This window comes from Plectropomus leopardus, chromosome 5 (assembly GCF_026936395.1).
Source record: "Plectropomus leopardus strain MGB_pleo_1.0 chromosome 5, ASM2693639v1, whole genome shotgun sequence".
NCBI classification, from domain to species: Eukaryota; Metazoa; Chordata; class Actinopteri; order Perciformes; family Serranidae; genus Plectropomus; species Plectropomus leopardus.
In genome coordinates this window covers 2862189-2889373 of record NC_142180.1, presented here as the reverse complement: position 1 = coordinate 2889373, position 27185 = coordinate 2862189, and the positions used below count along the sequence as shown (strand labels likewise).

The window sequence follows — 27185 nt, the reverse complement described above, 5'->3', positions numbered from 1 at the left end:
CAGCAAAGCCTCAGTGATGTTTTGGTACATAAAATGGCTTCGCAAATAGGGCTAAATATCTGCCCAAGGACTCTAACAAAATAGTTTTCAACATGCATACACTGTGTCATTTTAAAACTTGTTGTCTGAAACTTTTGACTCCGCCCTCTGGTGCCATGTATTGGCTGTACCTGTTCGAATAAATAAGTACAATGGTAGAATGCAACATTCATCCCAGGTCGTCACATGGTGCCACTTTGCAGTGGACTTCATCTACATATTAGGTATATTTCTGTGTCTGCTATTTACGTTCCAGGATGCCACTTCCATGATGTCAAAGCATGGGACTACACGGCCGAACTCCTTAATGAAAGTCCAGGTTTGTTAGATCCATCCACCGCCCCTCCCATCAGCTCTATAGGCACCCTCATGCTCTTTATATGTTGTTAAAGTTTTAACATGACACTGTCCTGGCGTGTATCATGCCGTTGCCATCCAACTGGGTATTATTATTGCATTTTTTCAATCCCTCAGAAATCTGAAATCACCAGATCCTCTAAAATGTTTGAATTCGGGAAAGATGTTTTTGGTTTCTTTCCACATGTGTCATGAAATTACCCAGAATAAAATCCATTATAGAGGGCTTTACAGTATCTTCACAACTCAAGGCAACTTTGAGAGAAGTCTGTATTCATCAGGTTAAAAAAAAAAAGCTGAACAATGGAGCAATTCAAGGAGCAGGAGTGCTAATACAAATGCTGATGTTTGCAGGGGAAGTAATCATTAGCCGCTATTAAGACTGGAGTGAAGCATTTTGTTTAAGGGTCAGACTCAGTCCATGAGTTTCTGAGAGAGCTGCTGTTTGGACTACTAGCAAGGAAGGTCGCAGGGAAGGAGGGAAGGGTAAGAGGAGAGATGGCACAGAAAGAGTAATGAACCCGAATCATCGCGGTATTTGTTTCAGGGAGAAAGAAATTAATAAGCATGAAAATAATAGTTCTCAACACTTAGCCAGCAGGACGGAAACTAACAGGGAAGAGAAAGCCCAATTAATGTAGAGGGAGAAAAGAAAAAGCAGATATATGACAGAGAGAGAGAGAGAGAGGCAGTAATATTTGGGAAGGGTAAACATTAGGGATAATGCCTGTGTGAGAGGAAATGTTCCTCAAGCAAACACACGCACTCCTAATTTGGATACAATTAAAGCCATTCTAGCTGGATCTGATGTATGAGAGTGCACAGCGTGCTGAAAAGTACAAGTATACATGCTGTGAGATTTCTCAGCATTTGGACCATGATTGGATGTTAAATCACTCCACGGACACCCAGAGTGATAATGATAAAGCTAATGTTTGTTTGAGCTTTTTCACAAATGGCCCTTATTTGTACTTTCTCTCCTCTTGTTGGCTGTCTTTTTAATAGTCACAGGGTTCTTAGAATCATGAAAAATCCACAAGTACATAAACAGGCACTCAATATTGACAGATTACCTATTAACCCTTTAATCTCTGCAACAGAAATGGTCGGAAATTGAAGTGCCTTCAATGGTATTTTTGCTTATTGTGATGTTATTTTTCAGAGTACCTTTAAATACTTTATATCACTAAAATCTACACAACTTAGGCTAAAAGTTATGTAAGTCAACAAACCACAATAGCTGTTAAAGGCTTTAAAATTGTGTCATAAAAATGACAAAAATCAGATGTTTTTTCTTCAGGGTTTACAAAAAACAAAAAAGATCTGGAAGACCTTTAAAAACAAAGAAATCTTCATAAATTACCGAAACTGTGCATATTATTTGCTTGCTGAAATATGCTCATTTTTAAGAACAGATTCAAAGGCACTGTGATGGATTCATCGTTCATTTCTCTGGTGCCAACATACTTTTTTGCACAGCGCATAAGAGGGTAACATGAGGTCAGAGCTTTCTCCTGCATAAGGAATAAATGCTCTAGCTATAGTAGCTCTTAATTCAGATCTATTTGAACAGAATCATGCAAACAATTACATTTTAAAGGGTTAACTATTCATTAATAAGCATATTAATCCAATTATACTGACATTGAGACACCAACACTTGCACCCTGTTTCCTGCCTGTGCCTGCCTGCTGGTCTTTTCCCTGCATGCTCTTTTGTGCAGCCAGTCCTGTTTGGATGTGCTGCTGCTGAGAGCGGGGCAGAGTTAGAGAAGCAGCGGCGGTCAGAGAAATGGATATTTTACTGGCCAGGTATATCTTAAAACAATCAGAGGCTTGATGAATTGGCTGAATGGCTGATGTATGGCTGGAATGGAAGGGGTATTTGGAGAAGGTTTGAGTCAGGGAAATGCACCTCATCAATCAGCATGATTAAAGGTTTTGGCTGGGCCCAAACAAACTCAACACTGTAAGGGCCCGGCCTTAAAGGCACAGTCCATGCTTTGGAGGTGCAACAACCCAGCTCTGTGGATGAGTCGGCTTCATGCTCTGTGTTTGGCACGACACAACAAAATTCATGTTGGAGCAGCGGACTTATGCTTATTTGGAGAACTACCAACAGCTCACAGCCGCCTGACTCTTCTACAGTCACTATCATGATACATTCTTTGGCAACAGAGTTGCGAATAGCACGGTTTTAACCCTTTAATGCCCTCAGTAGGAAAAAAGCAATGGAAAAAAAATGTGCTTTTTTTTTTCTCTTGGGGCAATAACTATGGAAGCCCTATCTCGTTATCTCGAGAAAACGAACTTTGTTTTCCCGAGATATTAAGTCGTTATCTCGAGAAAACGAACTTTGTTTTTTGGTTTGTTTTTTTTAAACTTTATTGAATGAATGTCAGAAGAAGAAGTGGCAGGTGGATGATGTTACAGCAGGTGCCATGCGGTGTTCAGCACGGACAAATGCGTGCAAGGTTCTCGCCCCTGCACGTACCAAAAAGCACCGGAGCAACAGTATAATAATCTAGTTATGATTACTGATGAATTTGGGTGATGTGTTCCTGTAATAATCATCTTACCTTGCGCATTTGTCCGCGCTGAACACCGCACGGCACCTGCTGTCACATCATCCACCCACCACTTCTTCTTCTGAAGTTCATTCAATAAAGTTAAAAAAAAAAACAAAAAACAAAAACAAAAACAAAGTTCGTTTTCTCGAGATAACGACTTAATATCTCGGGAAAACAAAGTTCGTTTTCTCGAGATAACGAGATAATATCTTGTTATAACGAGATAATATCTCGTTATATCGAGAAAACGGCTTGTAAAAAAAAAAACACGTCCGCTTAGGGCTTCCGTAAATAACAATAAAAATCTTTTTTTTTTAAATTGACCCCATAGTTTGTTAATATAGACCTCTACCAAATGGCCAGTGGTAGAAGTGTTCAGATCCTTACGTAAAAATGCTAATATCTTGCTGTAAAATACAAGTACAAGTCCTTCATTGACAATGGTACTTAAGTATAAGTACAAAAGTACAATCAGGAACATGTTCTTAAAGTGTTGAAGTAAAAAAACTCAAAATTATTCAATATAAATTAGAAAACAACTTAAAAGTTTATCAAAATAGTTGCCAATTAATTTTTCAACCAGCTAATTGATTAACTGACTAACAATTTAGGCTGTATAAACTGTATGGATTTTAACCGTAAAAAATCATACTTATGAAATAATTTCACCTTATATATACTGATTAACATTAGATGTATTTCTTAACAACACTAAATGAGCCAGAGTTCATCTAATTCTTAGAAAAATTCTTGATTTCATTAGCTTACTGCCTTTACTATAAATGGACAAATGAACTGCTCAGTAGAACAAGGTATAAAAAATTATTCGACCCTTATTAGATTCTTATTTTCTGTATACATACAGAAATACATAAATTTATTCAGCACCTCTAAAACTATAACATGTTGAATAAATTTGCCTATGAATGAAAATCCCCCCACAGAGAGCTCTCATGTCTGGTGTCAAATTTCTTGTAGGAGGTGAACTGAAAAGGCAGACTGTTTAAGGACACAGCGACATCTAATGATTTTTTTTTTCACATAACACACTGAAACCAAATAGTAGAGATATCTCAATCAGGGGAAGTTCAACACATTTTTCATGAAGATATCGTGACTCAAAATGAACAACTAAGCCAGACGTTGAAAGGGTAAGGGCAAGACAGATCTTTCCATGACAATATAATGACGCTGCCTTCTAGCGCCTCTCAGAATAGCACCATTTCTAATATCTGAATATATAAATATCATATCTGCATGATACAGTACGTATTTTCTTATGTAGTTTAAGTATTAAGTAACACAAAACCCAGTCTACAGCAGAATGTCACATTTAACCAAGGAGGAGTGAGATAACGAAGACAATAAATACCTGCCAGCCTTAATAATGACACACTGACAGCACCATACCATGTGTTCCATTAACACTCCATCTGCACCCAGGATAAACTCCTAATTCATTAAACACACACGTTCATACACACCAACGGACACACATTGACAGTAGCGTACTATATACATGCCCCGTGGCCAAATCCATTGTAGCCAAGGCCCTTAAACCATAAATAGAGCTTTGCGTCAGCAGCTCTGCATATTTAAAGCCATTACTGGCTTCCTGTAAAGTGCTTGCTCTCACAGACAGACACACACTAAGCCGAGCAGAAAAATCAGTGGTGTGAGAGCGAGGAGTTGTGTTAGCAGAGCAGCATCTCCAAGCGAACAGGTGCTGCAATGGCTGGCTGGGTAAGGTCAACCGCACACTTTAACCAACGGCGGCTAACTGGGCAGCTGGAGAACATAATTATGAGTCTGGGAGACAGTTGAAAGTTATTAATGAAGGAAGCTGTTAACAGGCTAAATGCTGCTTTATAGTCTTTTATGATGTGTAATACCTTGTGGATAAAACTCACTGCATGAGCGTGATTGTTTGCACTGGAGACAACTGCAATAAAGATTCACCCAGACAACACCTGCACTGTTACCAGCATAACTAAATGGAAATAGACCTTGATCGAAGGTGCTGGTGGATTATGACATACCACAGATCCACAAAGTTTTTTAACTTTGCCGTTTATTTCAAAAACATCGGAAGAAGGCAATGAGTAACTTTAGAAAGAATTACCCCGAAAACAGCAAGAAATTAGTAAAAGCCTGAAAACTGCCACAAAATAATCGCCCCCCACCTCTCACAAAAAACCCCAAAATAAAACAAAACAACAACAAATAAATAAATAAATAAGTAAATAAACAGAAAGTAAAAAATATTGCCTGAGGAAGTTCTTAAAAATTATAGTAATTCTGTAAAATAATTTAAAATATATATTTGTGTTTACTATTAAAATACAGTTCTCTGGACATTTTTTATAGCTTTTGAAAAATATGTTTTTTTAAATCTACTAATTTCATCAGACACAATTGCTCAGGGATCAAAGGTCAATATACTTGTGAAAGGAGCAGCAAAAAAATCTGATGTCGATCCATGTTTCAAAGGGTTTATACACGTCGCAAAGTCAGTTTGAAGTTTGGTTTCTTGCATATGAGAATACATTAAACTTATAATATTCTGCTTGTAGGTTTTCTACATTTTGAGCAAAACAAATGCCGCATTCCTTTTTCTCTGTGTCAGTGTCTTTCTACTGCAGAGACAGACCAGTTTTATGTGAGGACCCTCTTTATATTGGTGAAATACTTTAAATGCCAATTTGCTGGAAATTAATAGCATTAACATTTGCAGATACAGGAAATGAAGGAAAATGAATTGATTTGCAGCACTTTTTAAAAAAACATATCTTTTAATCTTTGGTCTCGGGGAAACGTAACACGTACTTTGAAGTCAAAAGGCTCAATTTGTTTTGTTTTTCGTTTTCTTATTGCTTTTTTGATTGTCGGTTTCCCCTTTTTTCTGTTGTCTTATTATTATTTTTTAAAATGTATTTTTTTAAAATCCTGGAGAAGAGCTGTATCTGTACTAGTTATGTAAATTCACTAATTGTTTTCAAGCTGTATTTGTATATTCATCACTAGGTTCCATGTTTGTGTATATTTGCTAAAAATTTGTGCAAACTGACCCCTCTCAATAAAATGCTAAATATAAAAAGACTCCATGTGGAATTACAAGCTATTGGTGTCAAAATCTAAGTCGAGCTGCAAGTCTTCCTTTTTTTTGGTCAATTTAAGTATGAAGTCAATACATTTTTGGCTCAAATCTGATTTGAGTAATTTTACTTGAATCCACATCTCTGGCTGGACCAAGATTGAAAATGGTTCCAATAAAATTTCTCGGGAGTCAATGGCAATATCTCAAATAAATACTTAAACAATGTCAGAGAATGAATGAATGTATATAACTATACTCAATACCAGACATAAAAGCTTGTTAAGTTGGGTGTTTTTGGCACTGGAGCTGCTTACTGAACTCACTTCCAAACTGTATAACTGATGGAAAGCCCAGCAGTTATGAGTCTTACACTTACTGTAGCTGAGTACACACTCTCTCCATGTCAGTCACACACACACACACACACACACCATCACATGTTTGGTGAGGTAAAGCCGTATGCTTTTGTCCATTGCCAGGGGGGTAAACACAAACACATAGAGTCTAATCTGAGAGCAAACAGCGGCGCCTCATGTTAACCAGCAGGGATACAGTTTCCCTCAACACCATGAGGCCTGCAGCACTTCACAGCTCGCACATAAGAGAGAGAGAGACTGAAACAACTAATACATGAAACTGAGGATATGGCACGTCCAGCAAAATAAAATTTAAAAAAGTAAGAATGTGATTGATCAGCCTGATGTAGTTTGCCTTGTAATAATAATCTTGTACTTTGCCAGTATTTAGGGTTTTTCCATCGAAAAGCACTTTTTGCATCGTCTCTACTATATAAATGAAAGATGGAATTATGTTTTAAATATCTGTTCCTGAAATATGTTGCCTGGTAAAAGGACTGACATGAATATAGTTTCATTATTGATCTTTCTACAGGCTTCCCACACATTTTCATGGACAAATTTCAAAACTTTTCTATGACTTTTCAAGGCCCATAATATATATTTTTCTTGCCCTCCCTCCCTGGCATTTTTAAAACATATCAGATTCAAACTCTACTCAAAAATAATTCCAGCTAGCTGACGTATATGATGCGACACAACGTAGGTAGAAAATGGAGAAACGTGCGTGATCGTAAACGTCACACATTGACACACATTAGAGATATGTTACGCTGACAGCTCCAGAAATTAAATTTGCTGTTATGTACCATTATGTGGAAGGTTATCCACTGAAGATTACTGTAACAATCTCTAACTGAAACATTCTATGATTTTTACTAAATCCATGACTTCTCCTGGCCTGGAAAATGTGATTGTGAAATCCCATGACTTTTCCAGGTTTTCCATGACCATGGGAACTCTGTTTCCATCAGTCATTCTAGTAATGAATTTATCTACAACATTATAAGGCCTGACAAAATAATCAAAAATTGCTTTCACAATATCCGAGAACATAAACCAAAATATAGAAATTACTTGTGTTGCCAAACCAGCGGTGAAAAAAATTTAGTTCAATGCATCAATTTATGAAAAGAAAAAGCATCGTGCAAAAAAAAAGTATATTTAGTATATTTGGTTAATCTGTCACAGTTTATTGTAAATTGCTTGGAATTCATTTACTGTCAAACATCTCTCATATCAGCATCACTTTCACATTATCATGCAGTTATAGAAAAGGTCATGTTGTGCAGAGAGAGTATTAATTGGCTCTGAGGTTGGCACTGTTGCCTCCAACAGGACGGAGCAGGATTTGAATCTGGGCCCTGAACTCATGCAGGTTGAGCACTGTGGACTTGCCCAAAGCTGTGAATGTATGTATTAGTATTTTCACAGCATGCACCCTTTCACCATCTGTATACAGTGTTTGAGCATAGGGTTTGTCCTGCACATTTGTCCTGCCCTTGCCGCTTCTTGACCCTTAGAGGGAATAAGTAGGTATTGAAAAGTAATGAAGGATTTGTAACAGCAGATGATGGACTACTTTGTTTAATATCCACTTTTGTGGTTTTGGCAGGGCTTAAAGGTTGCCGAGGGGGGTTGTCCATCCAGTCACTGGCTGACTGACAGTTATGTCTCCAAGAGACGTGAACCACGAGTGCTCCGCTGCCATCTACTTAACTCCACTTTCTATCACTTGATTTCTTTTTGTCAGAAAAAAAATCATATTAGGGGGATTCTGTGCCAGACAACATGAGGCTTATCACTATTGAAATATTTGCAATTTAACCCTTTGGAATTTTGGAGCAACATCACTTTTCTTGTGCTGCCTGAGGCATCTTTCAAAAATATTTCAACCTTTAAACCCTGACCAAATACAATGTAAAATCTGACAAGTTGATCTCACTTAAAATAATCTTGGAAACTTGAAAAAGGAAAGTAAATATAACTATTAATCTTAATTTATGTTTACTTTATAACTAATTATTAAGTTTACTCAAAATGTTGCCGTATTTACTGAATTCTGTGAAGTTGTTAAAAATGATGAGTGAAATTAATTGTTCTTTCTAGGTTTTAGCAACCTAGTAAACCAGTTTGTAGTTTGGAGATCTGTAAGTTCTGTTTTGTTCACATGTTTAAGAAAAAACAAATATGACTGACTAGTTTGCAGCCAGAAGAATGCAGATATATAGCACAGTAAAATATGGTAACTGAAGGTGCTAAAACTAAGAAAGGTTGATTTAACATTAATCATTACATTTTCTTTGGAAATGTCCCCTAAATTGCAAGAAATTAGTACATTTAGACAATTATTTTAAAAAGGCTGGGGGCAAATCTGGGGGGGGGGGATAACAGAATTAACAGAAATAATAACCACAAATTCAAAATTATGTTACGGAATTATTATAATTTTAAGCTAATTCCCAGGTCATTTCCATTTTCAATTTATTTTTTAAATTTAATGTTCAGTTAATTTTGTTGGACTTTCTGCTTATTTCTTGCTAAGTTTTCGGTAATTTTTTCTTTTGTTGCAGAATAGACAGAAATCAAACCAATTTGCTCAGGTTTCAAAGGGTTACAAAATAAATATGGATCATGTAAAAGATGTCAGGGCCCAAATAAGTGAAGGAAGAACACAGAGACAGTGCAGACCACCTGCAGGGAACATTAATGTGGCATGTTCTGCGTCTGCTATCAACATTTCAAAGAATCGCCTTTAAGCCTTTTTGCTCTTTCTTTACACTCATACACACACACACACGTGCCCCCATATGAAGGGTATCCGTGTTGAGCGAAAGGCGGATATTACCTTATATCATTATTCTGCTATAGTTTAATAAGACGGAAAGAAAACCCCAGAAACAAAAAATAGTGTGGAAATGGAATGAGTTCCTTTCATCCAAACAAATGACAGCACAATCTCATTTAGGATGGAGGCAGCAAGCCTTCGTTTCGGTCATGTGTTGCAATATATACCTGCCCTCTGGGTAAGGCTATGACATCTGTACACAGGAGAAAAGGAATTAGAAATTAGACTGATGAGAAAAGATAAGATAGATGAGGAGGAAATGGAGATAGGAAGAGAAAAAAAGAGGAGACAGAAGATCAGAGAAAGCACTGCCATGATAGATTTAAGTATAAGAAAGGAGACAGTGTCATAACTGGGCCAAATCCCAGAGTAGATGTGTCATTTTCAACACACACATGTATCAGTGCAGGAACAGCAGATTGTCATGCTGATTAGCCTAGATATGAAGTCTGTCTCGACAAAATTCTGTGGAAGCTAAGATTTTACATCACAACATCCATGTTATTGTGTCATAAACATCTGACAAATGCTTGTTTCTTTTCTCGAGATAAAATGGCTTGGTAGAATTATGCCTGCAATATTTCAAACAATATCTATGTGCGTTGTCACACACTGCATGGACAGTATCTGCTCAACAGACGTAAGTGTGCTGTACCTCTGCCCTTCTGAATGTTACTCCATAAGAAAAAAGGACAAATTACAACCAAAAACCTCAAAGGTTCTAATCCAGCCTTTGGATCTGAATGTCTAAACTGTATGCAACAACACAGTGAGAGCAGATACCAGCTGCAGATACCAGTGTGAATCAGTTATTAACAAAAGCAAAGACCAAGGAAACCAAGTGAGGAGCTCAAATTCCTATTTAAAAGTCAGAATGATGCGAAACAAAGCTCTCTGGAATATTACCAGCAGCAGCAGCAGCAGCAGCAGCATCACATAGAATTACCAAGAAACAAGGAGAGGAAGAAGAGAGAAAAGAAAAGCAGAAAAGAATTGTAAAATTCAACACACAGCAACAGCAAAAGAGACTGATGCAAGGAGAGAAAGACAGAAAGAAAGAAAGAAAGAAAGAAAAACTTCTAGTTTTAGACTATACTGAGTTTATGTCATTAGATAAAACCAGCAGCAGTGAGTGATGCAAAGAAAGAAAGAAGGAAAGACAGAAAAAGAAAGGAAGACATGACGGAAGGAAGACATGTGTTGCAGCAGAGGTTGTGTGTTGTAGCAGAGGCTGTGTTGCAGCAGAGGCTGTGTGAAGCAGCAGAGGTTGTGTGCTGTAGCAGAGGTTGTGTGTAGTAGCAGAGGTTGTGTGTTGTAGCAGAGGTTGTGTGAAGCAGCAGAGGTTGTGTGTTGTAGCAGAGGTTGTGTGTTGTAGCAGAGGCTGTGTGAAGCAGCAGAGGTTGTGTGTTGTAGCAGAGGTTGTGTGTTGTAGCAGAGGTTGTGTGTTGCAGCAGAGGTTGTGTGTTGTAGCAGAGGTTGTGTGTTGTAGCAGAGGTTGTGTGTTGCAGCAGAGGTTGTGTGTTGTAGCAGAGGTTGTGTGTTGCAGCAGAGGTTGTGTGTTGTAGCAGAGGTTGTGTGTTGCAGCAGAGGTTGTGTGTTGTAGCAGAGGTTTTGTGAAGCAGCAGAGGTTGTGTGTTGTAACAGAGGTTGTGTGTTGCAGCAGAGGTTGTGTGTTGCAGCAGAGGTTGTGTGTTGCAGCAGAGGTTGTGTGTTGTAACAGAGGTTGTGTGTTGCAGCAGAGGTTGTGTGTTGTAGCAGAGGCTGTGTGTAGCAGAGCAGGGTCTTACCTAGCACGCCCAGCCGGTAGTTGACAGTTATGACAATCACATTTCCATAGCTGGCCAGGATGCTGCCGTCAAACATATTCCCAGTTCCTTCCATGTAGGAGCCCCCATGGATGAAAACCATCACCGGCTTGGGGCTTCCACTCTCCCTAATGTCTGGAGGAGGGGGGAAGAAGAAGAGGAAGAGGAGGAGGTGGAGAAGGCAGAGGGACTGATTAGATGACAGATTGAAGGTGACAGCCAGAGATGAAATTTCAATACTTTAGGGGGCTTTAGCCACCTCTTTAATTTTATTTCTTTTCTCTGAGTAATCTTGGCACACTGGCTTTTCAACATGGAGACCTTGTTAGTTTGAGGCGTCAAACCATTTATTTTTCTACATGAAGGCCGTGACATGTTTGTGGTGATTGGAAAATGTTATTTATTAATAAACTATTTTATACCCATATAGGTGTTAATGAAACAGGATATTTAATGTGCCGCTTTTTAATTTTCCTCCAGGCGATGGACTGTCAACATGCAAGAGTGGCAATCTCAACTGTCACACTATGATGAGGTAAAACTTGTGCAGAAGAGAATCTAATAAAAAATAGGCATATTAGGTGGGAGAATTTTATGGAAAAGCACCTCTTTATTAAGAACTTTAATTTGAATTCAGGTAAGCACTCCATAGCTGTTTAGCTGCAGGGACATGTTTGCCTTGATTTTGCAAATATAAATGTATGTGAACTCAGTGGCAGCAAGGGAAATTAAACAGGACTAAAAACTGAACGGGACATTTGTCTTTTTTATATAATTTAGAGCGTTTTCTTAATGTGAAGGACATGATGTTGATTCAGCTTTTAAATTACAGCTCAATCATTTCCATAAATTACAGTGTAATGACACAGTTGCAAAATAAAATATGCAGCAGATGATGAGTTTTCATTCTGAAACTACTTATTCTGCAACAAAGAGAGTACTTCTATTAACATAGGAATATTTCTGAATGTGTAGCTGCATCCGTCAAATCTGAGGTCAAGGTAAGGAGAATGGTGAGTCTGCTGAATTCAGCTTATTAAAATGTGTTACATGTGGCTGATTAGAGTGGAAGAAAGGAGGGCAGTGCTGTAAAACGTTAGCCCTTTGACGTGGCTCTGGATTGTGAGTAAAAAGGATGTGAAGACTTGGAGAGATCTAACAACATGCTGCAACCCATGTTCTAAACAAGGTTTCACTTTCATCTCCTGCATCTCAGCGAAGAGGCTTTTCATCTTGCTTCCTAACTATCTCCAGCAGCACATGCAGCGGCATACATCGTTTATCCCACTGATGTTTTACCACTGAGGGACTTGGGTCCAGAGAGAGATCAGTGAGTCTATGTGGAATTAAAAATTAACCAAGCAAGAAAATAGAAAAGCGATACTTCCTAGACAAGAGGATAAAAAGATGTTCAGTTGTTAGGGGAGCAAGAGAGGCAAAGGGATAGTGTTTATATCGTAAAGTTTACAGTATGTGTTTAAAGTACTCACAACTGAAGGGGAAGACAAAATAATGTGAACACCTCAGGGAAAAACTTGAACTTAAATTAAGTAAATTAAAATTGAGTAAAAAAAACGTAAATTGAGTAAATTAATCACAGTGAAAAACATAAATATGAATATGGCTTAGGACTTAATCAGAGAAAAACACAGTGACAGGAATGCAGCTCATGACTTAATCACAAAAAAAACAGTAATATAAATATGACTTGTGATTAATCACAGCAAAAAACAATTTGAATGTGGCGCCTGACTTTATCACAATGAAAAAACAATAGTATAAATATGGCTTGTGACTTTATCACAGTAAAAAACAATAATATGAATGTGGCGCATGACTTGATCACAGTAGAAAACAGTGATATGAATGTGGTTTGTGACTTAAAAAGAAAAAAAAATATGAATGAGGCTTGTGACTTAATCACAGTCAAAAACAATAATATGAATGTGGCTTGTGACTTAATCACAGTACAAAAAAAACCAGTGATATAAAAGCAGTCCATGACTTAATCACAATACAAACAGTAATATGTATGTAGCTTGTGGTTTAATTACATTAAAAAACAGTGATTTGAATGTGACTTGTAACAGTTTGGTTTCTAATTATATTAAAGTGCCCCTCAATGCATTCTACTGTACATAATGTACAACTTGTTCCTTTGATATGACTTTGATTAAAGTAATGTATTAGAATAATAAGAAAACTAAAACACACTGGGTTTAGCCTTCATTTTACCTTTCTTGTGTATGTTTAAAGGCATTACTGAGGAAACAGGAAATTATGCAGCATAAATTGAAAGGAGGAACTGAATAGTACAGTGTGTCTTTATATTGGGCAGCTGCAGAACTTGTTTTCTTTCCAACTGAGAATATAAAATAGACACAGCCTTGGAAAAAAAAACCCTCAATTGGCAAAAGGAAATGGGGTAAAAGAATACAAAAATTTAGAAAGAAATTAATATGAAGCACAACTAGGTAAAATGCTGTCTCCTCATGTGGTTTTTTGCTTTCCTCTGTTTCTTTCGCTGCAGAGCTCATTACATCACTTCTATCATTCTCTGTCCTTTGTAGTGTTTTTTCTCCTAGTTGTTGAGCTCCCTCTGTCACAGCAGGCTGTGGCCACAATGTAGTGGCCGCTCATAACTCTCCTCTGGAAGGCTTCCAGAAACTTCTGACAAAAAAGGTCAGGGGATTATGGCAGGAGTGTGTGTGGTGTGTGTGAGTGTGTATGTGTGTGTGTGTGTGTGTGTGTGCCTCATAGTCCAGATATGTGTGTAGCCGGGAAAACGAGAGGAGGGGAGAAAGTGCAAATGGACAGCATGTCAATGAAGATAACGTTGATGCTAATGATGGTTTCAGCCATGATGTTGATGATGAAAATGGCAACATCCATTCTGTAACTGCTGATAATGATGATAATAACGGAGTTACCTGTTACACTGATGACAGTATTGAGAATGATGATGAAAGCAAAACACTAGAATGATGATAATATTAAATAATATTAATGACGAAAACAACCATGGTTGTGATAATGATGATGATGACGGTGGTGTTGATGGTAGTGATGGTAAAGATGATGAGGGTGGTGGTAATTATGGAGGTGAAGATGATGGTGGTGTTAAAGATAAATATGGTGATGGTAGTGGTGGTAGATTACGAGGATTGTTATGAAGGTGATGATGATGAAGATGATGATTATCTTGGCGTTGATTAGAATGATGATGAAGATAATGATGGTGGTAAAAATGATGATTGTGGTGAAGATGATGATTGTGGTGAGGATGATGATTGTGATGAAGGTGATGATAATGAAGATGATGTGGTGTAGATGATGATAGTGGTGAAGATGTTAATGATAATGATGATGGTGATGATTGTGGTGGTGGTGAAGATGAAGATGATGATTGTGATGAAGATGATGATAGTGGTGAATATGTTGATGATGATGATGATGATGATGATGATGATGATGGTGATGATCGTGGTGGTGATGGTGGTGAAGATGATGATAGTGGTGAAGATGTTGATGATGATGATGATGATGATGATGATGATGATGATGATGGTGATGATCGTGGTGGTGGTGATGGTGGTGAAGATGATTGTGGTGAAGATGTATATTGATGATGATGATGATGATGATGATGATGATGATGATGATGATGTGATGATCGTGGTGGTGGTGATGGTGGTGAAGATGATGATTGTGGTGAAGACGATGATTATGGTAATGATCGTGGTGGTGGCCTTGGTGGTGAAGATGATGACTGTAGTGAAGATGGCCATGGCACTGCTGATTTGATGTCACCACTATGACACTGGTGACTGTGATGATGGTGCTGACAGCTTTGATGAGTTTGTCGATGATGATGATGATGATGATGAACATGCTCATGGCATCCTTAATGCTGATAATGATGTCATTCATTAAGATGGACATTCAGCCATAAATAACTACAGACTGAAGATGATGTTGATGACCGCAACAGCCAATGGTGATGGTGACAGTCACAACAGTCAGGATGATGTTGATGACAATTAGGATGATGGTAATGACGATGCTGCTGCTGCTGCAGGCCTAAATATAACACTGTGTTATTACTACTTTTACTTCAGTAAGAGGTGTGGCATTTCTTTAGCCTCTCAGGATTTCTTACTTGCTCTCTCATATTGGTCTACTCTGTAGGATCTGTATGATAGTTCACTGTTTTCTGTACATGTGTATATGCTCTCCATGAATATATTAATTTCCGCTGCAGTGGGACACAAACGGCTCAGGTGACTCTTTTCGTTGAGTGCTGAAGGTCAGCGGTAATGAGGTGAGGTTAGGATAAAATTGTCTTGGCAATGTTTGAGTATTTGATGGATTTACCTGAATTTACTGGCTGAAACAAGTCCCAGTGTATATTGAACACACTGTACCTTGAGGTTTTAAGTTTATGCAATCCAGCTTGCTCTCTCCGTGGTTTCCTGGCATCCTCCATTGGCTGCCAGAGTGAGACACAGAGCCAAGAGAAGAAGAAAAAAAAAAACTAAACCCCAGTCTCTCTGATTCCCCTAACTTATCAATAAATCCTCATTGAGCTGATTGCAGATTTCATCTCTTTCCATCTTCCTCCTGCATGGAGTAAGGTGGTATGGTTGGGATGATTTTAGGAGCATATGATATTTACTTGGTTATTTTCAATATCAGTTTGTCCTTTTATTCCTAAATTATTTCAGATTTTAGATGTATGGAAACAGGCGGGAAGATCTAACTGTCCTCCAGAGTTGTTGCTTTTTTTTCACAGTGAGCAGCGAGATAAAAGCTTGCTTTAAGACGAACTGAAATGAGATGCAAGTCTCTGCAATCTTGTAGCGCTTCGACCATTCAGTCTTTTCGGGGAGTGTGGGTGAGGGAGTTTGTCAGAGGACAGGTACCGTGCCAACATGGAGTAGATCGTTGCTATCTCGAGAATGAGGTTATGATCAAAGAGATTCAGGTGCTTTAGATTTCTCCAAGAAAACCCTGAGAGATGCCCTTCGGCTGTTGCAACAACTTCAGTATCCTCTCCCTCTGCTGGTGTAGAGGACTTATCAAACCAGCCGCAGACACAAGGAGTAGAGGTGTTTTTTATATCCTGACTTCAGCCTCTTGCTGCAGGGTGCAAAGCCACAGGGACTCTTCATGAAAGCAACAGGAAACAAAATGAGGCCCGCTGGTGAACGCTATATAGACGCTTCCAGATGAAGTGCTCCTGAGTAATCAGTGCTTCTGTGCTGATGTAACTCATTAGAGAACACATCAGCTGGCAAGTCTTAGATGTCAAAAATACAAACACGTAATGAAATGCATATTGATGGTATACTTATTTCTGCCATATGCAACAGACTTTTTGCTTGGTATGACATATTTGCAAATCAGAGCTGATATATTCAAAAAGTAAATTTCTGGATGAACTAATACCTTATTTCATTATATTTGGTTTTACTGCATAGCATGCCACAATAACTTAAGACCTTCCTTTTTAGTCTGGAATTTAACTGAACTTCACCGATTTATTTATTGACTATTTATTTATACATTTTGGTCTGTCTACAAGATGGTATGTCATTTTATTATTTGCAACATTTTGATCTATTGAATCTAACTAACGTTGTTATTATCATTATTATTATTATTATTATCATTATTATTATTATTATTATTATTATTATTATTATTATTAATTTCTTTATCTTTTATCTATATATTTTATCCTGTTTCTGGTGTTTCCTCACTTCCTGTTTTTCAATGAGTACTCTTATTTTAGTGCTTGAATTAAATACAATGTCTTGCTTTTCTTTTTATGCATGTGCTTGTGTACTTTGTGCACTTTGTGTGTGTGTGTGTGTGTGTGCACACGTGTGTTGCTAGTGGAGGCTCTATGGTTTTATTGAATGAAGCACTTTATGTTACAGTTTTTCTTGTATGAAAAGTGCTATACAAATAAAGTCTGATTAATTGATTGATTGATCGACATATGTATTTCTATTGTTCTAATAAGTACGAATTGGAGAGTAATTACTGTTATTTCTAAAGTCAGGCTAATGTTGATGGAGGTACTGTACCAGTTTCCAACTTGCAAATATCATAATGCAGCTCTAATTAAACCAAAGTACAATAGATGTAGTGCTTTATGTTACATGACTGATATCCTTTAAATCTACCATCCATTCCAAAATACAAGAATTTGGTATAATTGGCACAGACAATGTTGTCACTTTGAGAAGATGGTTTAGGTAGTTCACTTTTGATATGAGGCCAAATTTAAATATAACATAAAGCATTTTTAACTGCCTCAACATGACCAGACATTAACCATAGAGGCAGCAGATCAGAATATTATATGAATCAATTTTGGGACAGTCACATGGGTCCCTTTGGAGGTTTCGTTGTTTAGGGTCACTGTTGTATGGGGACCTGCTGGTTGCATGTGCAGATGCCATGAAGAAATGTTTAATTGTATTGTATTGTATTGTATTATATTGTAATAATTGTTTTCCATGTCTTTGTCAAACTGACATGGTAGTAAGGCAACCGCAGTTTATTTAACTTAAAGAAATACTTCTCTTGCAAAAATGACAAGTTATATTTCAGTTACTCACTGCACGTTACCTTGAATTTATGTAGAAAACACTGCATGACTCTACAATGAGCAGAAAATCCAAAAAGGTGAATATTCTTCATGAATTAAAGTATAAGGAGGACCAGCGGCCAAATTATATCATAACATCAGTTTAGAAACTCTCACACAACCTGTGCAGCGTAATTCAAGTCTTATATATCCAATCGAATGCTCAGTACTTCCCAAACACATGCATTTGTGCTAAAATGTTGCAATTTAAAACATGTCAGTAGAAACAGTCTCATGCAAGGCAGTCTAGCACGCATGTGCATTCAAACTTTGCTCAAGTGGATCCTATACACATCACATTCTTGGGCACACTCAGGGTGTGCTTCTGTTCAATGTGGACCGTGTTTTTTCAGTTCAGGAAGTTTGTCTATTTTGGATTCTCCGTTCACCGTGTGGCATGAGTGAAAAACAGTTCACTTATTCAAGGAAACACACAATAAGTAACTGATAGACTTCTGGTCATTTTTGTGGGTGAAGTAGTTATTTAAGTCAAACAAACTGCAGTTGTAATTGCAATTACAAAGTATTTAACCCTTTAAAACCTAAGCATATTGGCTTAATTTAAAACATAAAAAAGTAAAAATAAAAAAAGTCAATGAGTAACGAAAGAAGAAATTACCAAAAAAGGAGCAAGAAATTAGCAAATGTACAATAAAATAACCTGAAAATTGATTCTTAAAAAAATAAATTAGAAATAGAGAGTTAAAAAAAGCAAACAACACTTGGAAAAAGTGCTTAAAATGATAATAATTGTGTAACACAATTTTATATGTGTTATGACAATTCTATTTTTTCCTTAGCTTTTTTTCACTCTTCACATTTTCCACTAGTTTTTTTCTCTAAATGTACGCATTTCTTTTAATCTGTAGAACATTTCTTATCAAGTTGCTCATTGCCTTTTTTCTCATGTTTTTGAAAGAAATGGCACCAATTTTCTCAGGTTTCAAAGAGTTAAATACTTGTGAAAGGTGATGTCGCTGCTGGTTACAAAAGGTTAAGGATGTTGGCCTTTTTTTGATTCTCCGTTTACTGTGGAGGGGTGCAAGAAAAAAAAACAAAGTTTCATTAAGACTTCAGTGCGGTGAGTTATTAATATACAGAGGGCCATTTTGCGGGCATTATATTCTTTTAACATTTCAGGAGAATGGCTTGTTAAAGCGTTTGGCTGCTCTGCATTGATGCATTGTATTGTGCTTTCATATCAGATGGTTCAGTTTTTGCATTTTCTTTTGTCATTTTAGTAAGGCTCAATCCCTCCGTGCTGCTGCTGATTATTATCAATATTAACTGCTGTAGAATATTTTTATTTGTAATATGGTGAGTAGTAAGGGTAAAAGAGGATTTCACTTGTGCTTGATGTCTGTGGTATCAAGCAGCCTCAATAGTGGGAGCTACTGCTGAAATGTCACCAGCTGGAGCCTCTGGGCGAACTCCATGCAACAAGGGAACACATGCCCCAGCTGATCTTTTATCATCTGTTCCACTGCTCCAGGATTGCCTCCCATGCATTAATATATCCATAGTGTATAGGGAGATTTATATCTCACAGGTATTGCCATATAATACTTTAGAAGGGGTACCAGGGGTCCTATATGAGCCCTGTAGATACCACAGTTCACTGCATTGGCACTTCTGTATACCCACTCAGAACCGCTCCAGCAATATTCACTGTGAAAAAAAAAAAAAAAAAAGTGGAGCTTCTAACAAATCCTCAGCTCTCAGGGACTTTCCTGTTTACATCTCTATTCCCAGCACAAAAGGATTACAAACAGCAGCTTTATTGAGTATAAAGAGATTGTAAAATCCAAGACTTGCTGAGTGGGAGGGGTGGGGAGGTTTGGGGGACGTCCTCATTCAGTTTGCATCTACAAGGCTACATGGGGTCAAGGGTTAAGAGCATCAAGAATCACTGAGGGGGATCCGAGCTGATCAGTGGGCCTGGAGAGGGCAACTGAGCGTATGACTATGTGAGAGTGTGTATGTGTGTCCTCGAGCATATTTTCCTCTATATTAAACTGGATTAGTTGTCTGCCCTGCATCCTTTCTCAAGATAACACTTGAAGCTTGCTGGGATTTCATTGAATAGATCTGTGTGACTCTCTCTAATCTTATTGGTGTGTGTGTGCGTAGAGGGAGAGTGGGGGTCCTTGTGTGTGTGTGTGTGTGTGTGTGTGTGTGTGTGTGTGCATATGCGCGCATGTGAGCTCCCAGAAAAACAGCGTAATGGCACAGATCAAAGGGATCCGGATGGTTGTGAGTCTTATTTGGATGTAATTGCTGTTTACTTCGTCACATTATACAGTAGAGGTGCCTTATTAAGACTTTCTGCCTGTCATTAAAGTTGCACTCGAGCAGCCTTGAGGGGATACGACTCTATCTCAGGGTTTTTATCAAGGACATTTTATTCCTAATATGACTTTTCAAAGCACTGCTTGTTTATGGCAACTAAGCAAAGGTTCATCTTTTTGTATTATTGAGATTAATGGATTTCCAGCACTCTATCTTTGCTTTCAAACAGCATTTAATTTCATATCAAGAGGAGCAATTGCAGCGTTTCCATCCTATAGTCTTCGTTGGGTTTCCGCTTGATCCCGTTAGTATTCCTTTTCATAACTATGTGCCCAGTACTCGTCTACGACTGAATCCCCTCCAAGCAACTGTATGTGGGAAATGCTAATGTCTTTGTATTGCACTTTACCTTTGTTTCAAGGTTTAAAGTCATGCGCATTGAACACATGCCGTGTTATTTAATGAGTGTGACTGAATCAGGCCATAGATATATGAGGTAACTAACATGTCATGAATATCATATGTGCTTACATACTGTGCTGCACAGCACCAATAGACCGAAGCAGTGCAGGCATCCGCACTAGTGTGGAGTCACTTTCCTGGTTAAGAATTTATTCGGTCGCATGTGTGATTGCCTTCATCACACTATAGAAGATGTTTGGATTGCAAATTGTGGGTGTTTAGAAATTTTTGCAAGGGAAATGCAGATTGGATTGTTAGTTAGAATATGCAGCATATAAAATGAATAGTTCAGACTTTTTGAAGTGAGGGTGACTTATCCATAGTCACTCAGTACGGTTACAGTTATAGCTCGAATATGCTATTTAATGGGACTGCTGTCCTAGTCCCAGCGTACAAGCATGGGTGGATAATGGATTTATTGACTGAAGTATGTCCCACTCTGCCACAATAGGGGGAATATATGCCCCCTTTCAGCTGGCATTTTCTTTCTTCCGGTTGACCTATTACGTCACATACCAAACAAGTTAGTAAGTGGCAAATGGGTTGCGTGTCGAATGGTAAAAACAAAGATAACTTTTCAGTGCTGTACATTTCATATGTACTCTACGCTTTACTTGGTACCGTCGTCTTGTTTTCTTTTCATCTCTTCTTCTTTTGTTTGTCTCAGCTTTCTTCTATTAATTCATCGTGGTTGTCTTCTGAGTCAAAGTCTTGCGTGGGAACTATGGAGCACGCACAGGACATCTAAGCCAGTTTAGGTCTGATTGAGGCGTACACATTAAAGAGTAAATTGACCCCCCACCGTATTATCTGGGTGTGTTGGTCAGACAAACATGTTAAGATGTATTTTAAACCACTACGGTACCATGTTGCCTCAAGGTAACATACCTATTTTTTGCTTTTTACACTGACAAAATACATCCTCAACTATGTTGCAATAAAAAGCCAGGACCTAAAGAAACCAATAGCACAGTTTATCTTGTAACATAACTTTCTGGAGGCTATGTTGAGTCTCTTTTTCAGGGTCAATCTGGACTAACACAATAATTTGACTTTTTCTAACATCATGTAAATGTACTGAATGTTAATTAATTAAATTAGTTCAAATGTATGTGCATTGTTGAGAATTATGTTTTTGGAAGAGAACAAGGACAACTATATAAGTATAGGCTTGTATGTCAACTTTAAAATTTACAAAATCATCTATGACACGTGTTACTAGCATGATCAGATTTAGATATTGCTGGCCCCATCTTCTCTTTCTTCTTGGCTTTACACTGTTACCTACTCTGCTTCTGCAGAGATTCTTTCTGCCTCCTGAGCAGCTCCATCTCTGCAGAGATGCCTACAGAATTTAAATTCCAATCTGCTGTGTAAGCAGTCCTCAAAATTGTGAAAATCGTCACACATTGCAATTACCATGCAACAGAAAATGAAGTATTTATGTGCCACTTTGATTGTGTGTTCTCCAAAAAGCATTAAAATGGAGAGCCCAGATGATCACTTGAAACCATTATGACAGTAGTGTCATTTGAAATCAGCATCACCCAAATGCTGGCTCCTTTTATTATTGCCAAGTCTGTCATGTCTGCTCGCCAGTCCACATTTTATGTAGCTACATAACAACTAATTTGGCAGCTTGGGACTTAGATTCTGAATCTAAAAGCCACTGCGGGTGTTTGACCAGGAAGTTAGCTTCACATACTGTTGGGTAGTAAATTAGCTCCGACTTTGCCCTGTAGGAGAGGAAACCATGCCAGGAGAAATAACAACCCAAACATCTCTGCAGCAACTGCCACTGAGAGGGATGCTTACGCTGATTTGGTCCACTATTTTTTTATGTTGTTTTTGGAGTCATCACGCACAAGGGTTGTTGGTTTGATGCCCAAATTATGAACAGGTCTAAGTGTTAGTAGGTAAAAGCCAGTTAGCCAGTATTGATTTTTTTTAACATGATCTGATTTAATAAATGACACAAACTAAAACAAAAACATGCAAGAATGTGTTAGGAGCTGGCTGAAGGGTTAATAGTTACTTCATCTGCTGGTGGGATGCAACATAGAAAAGGAAAGGAAACAGCAAATCCAAGCAGAGAGTCTATGTTACAGTATTAATTTCAAAGAATGGTGGTAGACATGTAAACTTTAGACATCAAGCTGAAAAGGACAAAACACATCCAGCCCAAAAAGAGAGTTTACGAGTAAAGAGCAAAAAGAAAATGTCCATCACTTTCAAAAAAAGGACAAGAAATGTAAGAAAATCAAAGAAGATAAAAATTGGAGGAGAAAGGGTAAGTTTGGTTTCCCTTGTCATGCAAATCAGTTTGGCATCAGGGGGAAAAAATACCTTCGTCGTCCGTGCGGTCACTATCACTTAAATCATCAGTGTGTTTCTTTGTAAGGGGACCTATAGGACCAAGAAGGAGAAGATGGAGGAAAACAGGGTGATCAAGAACACACACAGTCTTCAAAAGATGCTCTCAAAAGACAAGAAAATATGTCAATAATCAATGCTTCTATAGCCCCTTTTTTGCAAAAAAAAATCACACTGACAAGGAGACTGGGGAAACATTACCACAAAGTCCACTCCACATGTTTACAGTAGGAATTTACTGTATATGAGTTCACTTGAGAAAGTTAAGGAGCAAGAAAAGAGGGACTTTAAAAAAAAGAGGCAAAAAATGTTATCTCTGTGAAAATGAAGACTTTACTGAGGATAAACCTCTCAGGATCAAAAGACATAAATCGTTTTGAAACAGTGCAAACAGTAGCATCAATTATACATCTCACAGACATTATGGTAAAATTTGGAAATGATCAGTGTAGCAGAGGAAAACAAGCAGAGGCTGTAAAAGAAGCAGCATTTTAAAGAGCAGACCACTCAACAGAAGCATGTGACAGACTCCCCCCGTTGTATCTTCACAGTGTGTAAACACACACACAAACACACACATTCAATGCCATGCATAGATCTGACTGCAGGGGTGCTGCTGTGAGGCATATATCAGGAAACGTCGGATGACATAAGAATATAAAGAGGACAAAAGCAGATACTGGAGAATAGACAAATTGATTTCAATTTTGCTGACTATTTCAATTTTTGGAGGGTCAATATTAAATTCAGATATTATTCCAGAGTGGACAAAAAAGAGAAATGATGTCAAACTTACACGGACATGACTGCCAACATATTTTTTGGAGTAGTTTTGCTTGCTTAAAGAAATACTTAAACATTTTGGGAAATACACTTTTTCACTGTCTTGAGTTAATCAAGGAGATCAATACCATTCTCTTGTGTGCAAAGTAAATATAAGGCTACAGTCAGTTAGCTTAGCTTAGCATAAAGACAGGAAGTAAGGGGGGAACAGATAGCCAATGACAGGACTCAAGGAAGTCATGAGATTTAACGTGTCAATTAGTGAGCTTTAAAGGTTTCAGGGCAAAACATTTTATTACCAAAGCCAAGCTCGCTGTTTTCCACAGAAGTATCTAAAAAAATGGATAGGGCGTTGAACTCACTCTGATATCCCTTTTCCACCAACATGGAACCTTGTCTGTTCTGGTTTCCTCACCTGATTTTGAACTGTTCAGAGCAACAAAAATTAGGTTCAAAACCAGAAATGTTGGCTCCCAGCAGGAACCAAAAAAATAGCAGATTTTTCTTGACCTGGAGAAGTCAAGTGATTAAATGTCAGAAAAAAAGAGTGTGCAGTGGCCTGATTAATAGTGGGTTCATGCTTCTTTTTTTCGGTAAACACAATTATCTGTAAAAACAAAGTTTGCATATCAACATTAGGCGGATTTCCATGACAGATTTGCGCAAAACTTATTACAAAAGCGATATTTCAAAATGTCGATAAAACACAATTGCGAGACTACTGCATTTACATTGAGTGATGTTTTGCAACTTCTTCTCTGGCAATAACATTCCAAGAAGCATGATGACGGATGTTGATGGAGCAGGTTTCTTTCTATTGCAGCCACTGCACTAGCTGTCATTATTTCCAATCCAAGGTGACACAGATGTGTTATGTGAGCGATAATGGGGATTACATGTGGAAGTAGCCACATATGAGGGATTTCTGGGAGGTGATAGTCCACAATTTCACAAATGAATTGTGGATTCAAAACTTCCACATGATCCGCTCAACTCTGAAAAGTTATCAAGCCTGAGGGAATCAGTTCCTACTGACAAGCACATAGCCTTAGCATCATGTGACCTAGAAAAGCCAAAAAACTGTTTCCATTGCAGTTTTTGCAGTTTTGCTAAATGTTTTTTTCAAATTGCCTGAAATACCAAAACTTTTTTAATGAAAAATGGGAGTTTTTTTTGCAATTTCAAGTTATGCAATTACTGCATTATACTGTATATAATTTTGCTACTACTGTTTACTTTCATTATGCATTTTGATACACCCTCAATTGATTACACATATTTGATTGTAATTTCCAAAAAAAAAAAAAAAAAGTGTAAATGCAGGCTTGTTCTTAAACATCACCAAGGTTCCAAAAATCCTTAACAGAACCAGTTCAAGAACCCAAGCTAATTTAGAGGAAAAGGGGTATCAGAGTTACTCAGTGGTGCATGAGGCCAAAATGGTTCAACTGCTATGTATAAAAACAACTGGATGATCCAAAGATGATAAGCATGACTTCTACACTGTGTGACCCAGAGAGTAAGCACACTAGAGATTTACAGCTGCTGAGTGGCTAACTTCCTGTTTAATCGCTCTGCTCAATTGAATGGGGATAAAATGATTAAATCTTGCAGCTCCTCTCGACTTTACAAATGTTATCAAAATCAAATGGTTAAAATCCTGATGGTAAAACATTCATTTTGCAGGGGTTTTGATGCCAAAAAAAGGATTGGCTAATTTACCAGTCACTTTCACCATGTAAGCTAATTGGAAAATTACTTTTTGGGCTGCAGAGCATCATGTTACAGCGTAAAAACATAATTGGGCCATTACAAAAATTGCACTTCCTGGTGGTCGGCTATTTATATACCTAGCCTTTATGCTAAGCCAAGCTAATGGGCTGCTCAATGTCTCCATATATCTCATGTTTGTGACAGCTGATGTCCATCTTCTCCTCAAGAAAGCAAATGAGCTTCATTCTCAAAATGTCAAACTATTCCCTCATGCACCATGGCTAACTTAACCAAGCAATAATAACAGAACTTGATAGCACCCGATGGTACCCGATGGAATCATGTGACGGGGGAAGTGGTCAGCTGCTTCTTTATTAAAACCAACAAACTGTCATTTTAATAAGAGTTTCTTGTACATATAGAGAGACATAAAAACATGCTATCTTAAACACCGGGAACAAAGACAAACATATAGACACACACCAAGGAAGAACACACACACACAAAGAGATACACGCACGGAACACATCCAAAAACATGCAGTGTGGAAGTAAAGGATATATGCTAGCAGGGTGCAAAACACAGGGAGTGGAGGAGCACACTGGCAGTGTTTAAGTCTTCACTCACACACACACACACACACACACACACACACACACACACAAAGAAATGTGTATACGCACACATGAAGCCACAGGTTTCAAACAGCTATCTACTAGTGAGTAAAATGATCCTTCCCATCAGCCATCATAAGCCACAGCACCAAACAGCCAGCAATTTCATACAAATCTCCTTCAGTCCCATTTGACATCCAAATGACACAGCAGTCAGTTTCAACATGACAAAGGTTAAAAGGCACGCTCTGTGAATAAGGTTAATGAGGAAAAATGTCTCAGTGTAAAAGGAGAGTAATTTGATAAAAACACCAGGGACTGTTGGTTTACACATATCTGTTTATGGAACAGAGAATTGGTGATAAATCACTTGAAAGGTTCAAGATACTTACAGTCAGACGCTCATATTGATGAGTCATAATTACTCCATCATTCACCAGAGTGGTGGTTTATTTTAAGGGCAACCATTTCTCTCCTGTGACTTTAAAGAGCAAGCCGGCTCCCTGCATATCATTCTGTCCTACAGCAGTCTCCCAGCTCTCTTTTGTGAATTTGACAAGCAATTTGATAAGCGAGAGCTGACTTGTGCTTTCTATGTGCTGAATAAGCACCAAGACATAAGAATTGCTTCTTTCAAAATGTGAAACGTCTCAGAAACACGGAGCGTCCGCTGTCTAGGGATGTGTTACCTGTTTATAAAGTGCACTGCATAGACAGTTCACTGTCAAAGCAAAACATAAAGAATATGGGAGATTCATGTTGGCCTTTTAGAAAACACTGTGCTCACTGATAGAAGCCCATCACTTATTTCTATCATGAATTAGAAAATGGTTGTGGGGCCACCCAGCATCCTGTTCGGTGGTAAAATGTTTGAATTTGCTACAATGTAATATCTTTGCTCTCTCTTTCTTACTCCATTTTTGAATACACTGTAGCAAGTGGCAGAGAGCAAGCTGTGCTCAACATGACATTCAGCGGTGTAACATTTCATTTGGGTCCCCTCTCAATACATTACACATAATGCTCTACTAATAAATGCGTCCTGTCGATCTCCAGCGCTCGCACACAGCAGTGCACTTCTGAGGGTCCACAGCAATACAACCCAAAAGTGTGAAGTTGATCAGATGAACAGTTGTCGAGAAAATCGAAGGACATACATAAGGACTGATAAAACTCTGTCTACTTTTATTCAATAGGATCCACTCACCTTATCTTGACTTCT

General features: G+C 38.0%; 1 protein-coding gene across 1 annotated transcript in view; it reads right to left on the bottom strand.

Annotated features, from left to right (window-relative positions):
- nlgn1 (neuroligin 1) overlaps positions 1 to 27185 on the bottom strand; it is a 463421-nt gene that overhangs the window by 256965 nt on the left and 179271 nt on the right. The window contains exons 3-4 of the mRNA XM_088077385.1: positions 22827 to 22886; positions 11054 to 11206 (exon numbers count right to left, since the gene is read on the bottom strand). Coding sequence (XP_087933511.1) covers positions 11054 to 11206; positions 22827 to 22886 — 213 coding nt within the window. The remainder of the gene's footprint in view (positions 1 to 11053; positions 11207 to 22826; positions 22887 to 27185) is intronic.